The sequence below is a fragment of the Bidens hawaiensis genome, unplaced genomic scaffold (assembly GCF_021521415.1).
Source record: "Bidens hawaiensis isolate Kalapana, Puna unplaced genomic scaffold, B.hawaiensis_p1.1 tig00022042_1, whole genome shotgun sequence".
Classification (NCBI taxonomy): Eukaryota; Viridiplantae; Streptophyta; class Magnoliopsida; order Asterales; family Asteraceae; genus Bidens; species Bidens hawaiensis.
The window spans coordinates 199594-206705 of NW_027493420.1; the positions used below are offsets into that span (position 1 = coordinate 199594).

At 32.6% G+C, this 7112-nt stretch overlaps 1 protein-coding gene across 1 annotated transcript; it reads right to left on the reverse strand.

Moving 5' to 3' along the window:
* Positions 1-2446, reverse strand: LOC143564590 (indole-3-acetic acid-amido synthetase GH3.10-like). Its single transcript, XM_077051819.1, has 4 exons — positions 2132-2446; positions 1925-2026; positions 375-762; positions 1-24 (listed from the first exon to the last, which is right to left on the reverse strand). The coding sequence occupies exons 1-4, from the start codon at positions 2431-2433 to the stop codon at positions 1-3; spliced, it is 816 nt and encodes a 271-aa protein (XP_076907934.1). The 5' UTR covers positions 2434-2446.
* Positions 2447-7112: the final 4666 nt, after the last annotated feature.

Consider the following 7112-nt stretch of genomic DNA (forward strand, 5'->3'; position numbering starts at 1 on the left):
TTAACCACGAACAAGTTTCGGTACCTACATTTATTCAAAATATGTTAGTAGTATACAAATCTTAACAAAAACCGAATGTAAACTAATAAAATATTAAATAAAATATACACGAGATTAAGTATATTAAACGTTATATCAAATATCCCCACACTTATCCTTTTTTCGTCCCTGAAAAAGTCTCATTGCAACGGGATCAGAATCGGAGAAATACAGTCTTACAAACATATAGGTTATCTTAAAATTTTAGAACAACGCAAAAACTGCGATCACCGATATTGTTGTCCACTTAAACCCATGCCTTTGTCTTTACCGGAACAAGTAAGATCCAACTATTATTATTATTATTATTTTGTATATAATCTAGTGGAACCCACAGTCGATATTCGGATACATGGGATTGTGATACTAGGACCCAAAGTCCTGTTAGAAAGATCATTGCATAGGTCTTTCCAGAAATCTTGAAACAAGGTAAGTGCTTGAACGATGCAATATGCGAAAGCGGAAGTGATGAATTCGACTTGTGGAGCGTAAAAGAGTCCGAGAAGGAAGTGACAATATGTTGATTGTTTGTAGTCACCACTGAAGATGACTTCATGTGGGCTACAAGTGAATGACTTGGTTTGTTGTTGCTTGAGTTTGAACTCTTGGCTTGCAAAGTAATGTGTTGTGGCTGTTGCTGCTGATAGGCCACCTTTGGTTTTGAACTGTTTGTTGCCATAGATGAACTCAAGAATCTTGCCTCCTTCCCTTGTTGGATAAACCCTTCACATAAGCACATTAAATTTGTTAGTAGGTGGTTTGGAATTCATCTAAGAATTCATCTAAGACTAAGTGTTGTGAAGAGGTCGTGGTGCCACTCCCCCCACCTCATCCATTTTAACCATCAAAACCATTACACAAAACAAAGAGATAGGTGCCAAAGGGTTGATGCCTCTTCGGGCACTAGTCTAGTAACAACGTCAAAATGAAAAGAGGTGGGACTACATCCAATTTCAACCAATTAAACTACCCCAATCTCATTTCTATAAAAAAAGATTATATAATAATAATCAACTTGGTTAAGCCATTACATATGTTTGATGGATTATTTAATGAATAAATAGCTCTCCACCTATGTGGTAGTGACGTATACCCACTTCTGATTAATTAACTAACTGTTATCCACAACGCATGGTCTAATCAGTATCATGTTGGATATCAAGCTTGAAGAAATAAGAACAGTGAGAACTTGAAAGGGTTTTGTATACGAATATGGAAACAAAATAGAGTTAACAATAAAGCATACGCAGAGAGTAGGTAAAAGAAGTAAATGTGTACTTTATTCATTAAAGCATTGGGCTATATATAACCTTACAAACAAAAGATACATTGGAAACATAACAATAAAATAGGAACTAACTACTAAAGAACTGGTAAATCATGACCCACTCTTTTATCCAACTTGCAATTCTGAAGGGATACTTCCAGAGATTTCGGTCAAACTACAAACCAATTCTGACTAGTTAATCAACTAACTAAAACATATAATAAAACCATAAATAAATACTTTAGTCTTCAACATCCACGTGAGAATTTGAAGCCAAACTTATTCCATGCAAAATACAAATAAAGACTTATGAACAAAACCAATTAATCCCAACATATCATACGTTTATTTTTTAAAGTTCTTGTACATATAGGCGGTTCCCTACCCACTATAAACGAACTCACGGAACTTCTAACAATGTTTTTATTTTATATTTAATCATTTATTTCATCAACTTCACATGCCCCTTAAAGTTTTCACCAAACTTTTGGGAGTTTGCTTTGCATGGGTAGGGACATAGCCTACAAGTAAAACAACTTTAGGAAAACGACTGAACCAAATCCTAAACTACATACTAATCATAAACTTTGAAAAAGAAAAGAGAGAGAATTGAAAGACCTTGATCTATAAGCTGCAGCCAGCTTAAAGATTTGTAGAGTACTCTTGGAGCTATGGGAAGTGAAAGGAACGTACTTTTGTCTTCCTTCAGTTGTTCCAGAGCTATATGCAACACACCACAAAAGAATCAAAACAGTCTTTATGTTAGCATTCAATTCTTGCTTTTTTATACACATGCATATATGAAACCAACACTAATAGAAATACCTTAATGATAGAGTTGTAATGGGTTGTTTAGTGAGTAAAGGACAAGTTTCTCCATCAGCAATTCTCTGGATATAAGGCTCTAAATCTGCATGGGAAACCAGTGGCACTTTTGAAACAAAAAGTGACTGCAGTTGTTCTGCATCCATATTATGAACATTAATGTCTTTCAACCATTTCTGCAGGTATTCAACCTCATGATTCATTTCAAGAATCATCTTCAGTGTTTGCAACTGAACTTTCCCAGCACTTTTTGCAACTTCTTCGAACCATCTTATCACGTCATCACTTGAACTTGTATCCATTAATCTCTCTCTCTCTCTATCTCTCTCTGTGTGTGTTTGTGTGTGCAAGAACAATGAGGGTTATTGAACCACAATAAATGAATTGGGTGAGAGATCAGAGATGTGCCATTTAAAGAAATCATCTGAGGTGGGGCCTAGCCAATCATACACAGCGAGATAACTTTTTAATTTTATACCAACGGATGAGAAACCGTGCTCCCCCTTGCCCAATGCCATCTCAGCTTGTTCGTGCATCCTCCCCTCCTTTGTAACGTGCAACGAATCCATGGCCTACCCCTCTACAATCACAATCACAATCCCCTCATCCGCGTGGGCGTCCTTAACTACGTATTGCGAGCCGTCTCTTTCATCCAACTCATCATGCCATATCAGAATGGGAGCGGATTTGACATTCGTTATTTTTCAAACTCGAGACCCGACCCAGTTAAAAATTCTGATACAATTCGGATATGCATTAATCAATAAAAATATTGATTTCATGTCATTTTTTATTCATTTTTTTATAATTTATTATTATTGTTGTTGTTATTATTATCTACATACTCATACGATATTTGATTAAGTTTTTGTTATTAATTTATTTACTTATCATGTATGTATATTAGTTATTTCATATTAACTTTAAGTCTTATATGTTTGTGAATTCGCTAATAGTTTTACACTCGGATTTATGAAACAACATTCACATCATGTCAATTTGTAAACTTAGATAAACAATATATAATTTATCAAATGAAATGTGTACTACTAATAAATAAGTTGATATAGTCACTTTTATTTATTTAAACTTATTATTTTTATGAATATTTCATCCCCATGTACCTAGACTATATTCAAGTATTATAATATCTCATTTTTTCATCAATTGAGTCAAAACCATTTAATTTTTCCTTATTATTACTTAAAACTAGTCTTTTGACTAGTTCTTGAAATTAATTCTTTTGGCATTGATATTAACAATTTTATGGCTTTATAAACCACAACTCCATCTATTATTTTCCCTTGCCCAACTCATTTCTCACTCAAAGTTTATCTGCTCTCAATTGTCATTTTGCTTATTCATTTTGGTGTTTCGTTTACTTTGACTTCTCAAAGTCAAACCGTCCAAGATTTCCAAGTGTTTCAAGTTTATGTACGTTATCCGGGTAATTTATATGATTATTTTTAGCATGTTTACACATGTTGATCATTATTACATTGCCAAACTACTTGAAAAATATGGTAAAAGACAAATTTTCGCACTCGGTTTGTTAGTGTTCGGTTAAGTCAATGAACATACTTTTCTTTAATTAAACATGCCAAATATGACTTTTTTTTAGCCTTATAACGTTATCTCCACTTCTTAAAAATGTTGGGACATAAACCGATTCAATTCCGGGTTCTTTTATGACAAAAACAAACTCCTTGCTTAAAACTTATCTTCTTATTTAATGACTTGGTTCAAATTTTTTTAAAATGAACCAAACTCGTTGAACTTGACTAACAAATATTTTAACCAAAGTTCCTTTGAAAATATAAAATATATTATTCTTAAAAACCTAAATCCACCCTTTATAAATTCTAAAGTAAACAAATAAATTTCTAAAACTTTGTTTTCTTAAACTGTCACACCCCGACCAATGAAGGCGGAAACGTCGAGGCGCGACATGATTGCTCATTGCACAACGACACTATAAAGTTACAATATTTAAACAACTCATTTAAATCCATATCATCATAAATAACACAACAATTGTTCATACAAAATGCCAAATAGATAGATAAACAAATAACTTGTTCTTTCATTTTCTAATATCCTAAAGCTAAGATGATAAGTTTCTTAAAGTAATCCAATCAAGCTAACATCAAACCTGTAACATTGCATAAAATAGAGTTTGTCAACACAAAGGTTGGTGAGCAATTTTCATAGTTTTGGACAATAAGTATATAGTATGAAATCCACAACTAGTATATGAAAACAATAAATAATAGCAGTAATTTAGATAATAAAACCGTCAATAAGAATACATTGACGACAATAATGAAATCGTCAATAAGAATACATTAACGACACCTTTCTATATGAGGATACCATATATACTCGGAATTAACGTATGATCATACTTTGATGAGGCTACCCGCCTTAGCATTCAAGAATTTGCACATAATCATGTAAAGCATATAACACCAAATCGAGCATTTATTTAAGTAAACATATACAATAAGTGTTGTGGTTTAAGACTCAAGAATAAATCATTTAAATTTGAATAAGTATGCAATGCCACCCCCAAAACGAAAGATGGAAAACGGGGGATGAAAAAGTATTCACATTAACAAGTAACTTGAAAGATAGTATCGTGAATAATCAGAGAGATCGGTTTAACGAGCAAGACCTATATTAAACGGGTCTTGTGTTAGTAGGTAGTCTTGGAAGGGTTTAAAATAAAATACATGACAAATAAAGTAAATAAATAAAGTTTAGGATTTAAAATGTAAATATTTGAGAAATTAAAGAAACTAGTTTTGTAAAATAAGTTTACTCGAAACCGGGTCTCGGTATTTTAATTCATTTTTTTTACTCAACCTATGTTAAGTAATAATGTGGGTTAAAATACAATATTGCAAAACCCTTGGTTATAAGAATACCAAAACTAGGTTTAAACGAGTGTTCGGGTTTGTCGGTTCGAGACTTGATAATTGACCAAGCTAAAAGTTAACTTCCCAAAATAATAAATGTTATGAGATAACTCCATAAAAATCAAAATAGACTTAACCAAGTATCTAGTTCTATTGTGAAGAACCTTAACGTTCGTTAACCGAGTATACGACTTTATCGGTCCGAACTTGTTATAAGATCAAGTTGGTTACCGAAATGCCAAGTATATTTAGAAATTAACTAAAATTGATTTAAAATATAATTTTGAAGAAAAATATGAGTTTTGGTGGCTAAAAACACACTTGTGTGTCTTAAGCGAGTGAACTCGGTTTAGTTCAGTTTTTTTGGTTCCGTCCTTGACTCAGAATAAGACCGAGGATGGTTACCACATACCCAATTACCATGGAACTTGTAAAATAACTTATAAATAATAATACTCAAGTTTTACATTCAAAAAGTTAACAATAAAGCTTTTAAAAAAAAGTTCGGTTTTTGGTTCGGTTCTCAACTCGGGATGAAACCGAGGCTAGTCTTCACATACCCAATACCATGGAACTTGACAAATATGAACAATAAACTAAAATATGCAGAATTTAAGCAAGTATAACAAGTTATATGGTTAGATTTGTTAAATATATAACCAAGGACTACAAAGTCCTCCAAGTAACCTTGCCTTACTAGCCCGACATTTCAACCGGCCGAGACGGGAGAAATGAAAGACCGAAGGTAAACAAAGAGTGTATATGATATATATGTTGTAACATCAAGCTTTAAGTATTGAGAAGTTAGTTAAAATGAAAGATTAGCTTATGAAGAACAACCTTAGAATTCAAGAATTTGAGAGAGAAATGAGGAAATGAGCAAGCACAAATGAAGAAGATGTGTGTATATATAGGGTAAGTTGAATGGGTCTTTCATAAAGGGTGTTGCATGAAAATGGTTTGGTTATAGACCCAAGAAAGCACAAACTACAAATGGGTCCTTTAAGTCTCCATTTTGGTAGTTTTAGTCCCTGGAGTTCGTTTTGAGCATTTTCGGGGCATTTTAAGAACTGAAAAGGGTGTTTTTTTTAGATCCAACAACTATAAAACAAATATGTAACATAAAATTCATCATTTTTGTCACACCCCGACCAATGAAGGCGGAAACGTCGAGGCGCGACATGATTGCTCATTGCACAATGACACTATAAAGTTAGAATATTTAAACAACTCATTTAAATCCATATCATCATAAATAACACAACAATTGTTCATACAAAATGCCAAATAGATAGATAAACAAATAACTTGTTATTTTATTTTCTAATATCCTAAAGCCAAGATAATAAGTTTCTTCAAGTAATCCAATCAAGCTAACATCAAACCTGTAACATTGCATAAAATAGAGTTTGTCAACACGAAGGTTGGTGAGCAATTTTCATAGTTTTGGACAATAAGTATATAGTATGAAATCCACAACTAGTATATGAAAACAATAAATAATAGCAACAATTTAGATAAATGAAACCGTCAATAAGAATACATTGACGAACCGTCAATAAGAATACATTGACGACAATAATTAAATCGTCAATAAGAATACATTGACGACACCTTTCTATATGGGGATACCATATATACTCGGAATTAACGTATGATCATACTTTGATGAGGCTACCCGCCTTAGCATTCAAGAATTTGCACATAATCATGTAAAGCATATAACACCAAATCGAGCATTTATTTAAGTAAACATATACAATACGTGTTGTGGTTTAAGACTCAAGTATAAATCATTTGAATTTGAATAAGTATGCAATGCCACCCCCAAAACGAAAGATGGAAAACGGGGGATGAAAAAGTACTCACATTAACAAGTAACTTGAAAGACAGTGTCGTGAATAATACGAGAGATCGGTTTAACGAGCAAGACCTATATTAAACGGGTCTTGTGTTAGTAGGTAGTCTTGGAAGGGTTTAAAATAAAATACATGACAAATAAAGTAAATAAATAAAGTTTAGGATTTAAAATGTAAATATTTGAGAAATTAAAAAAAACGAGT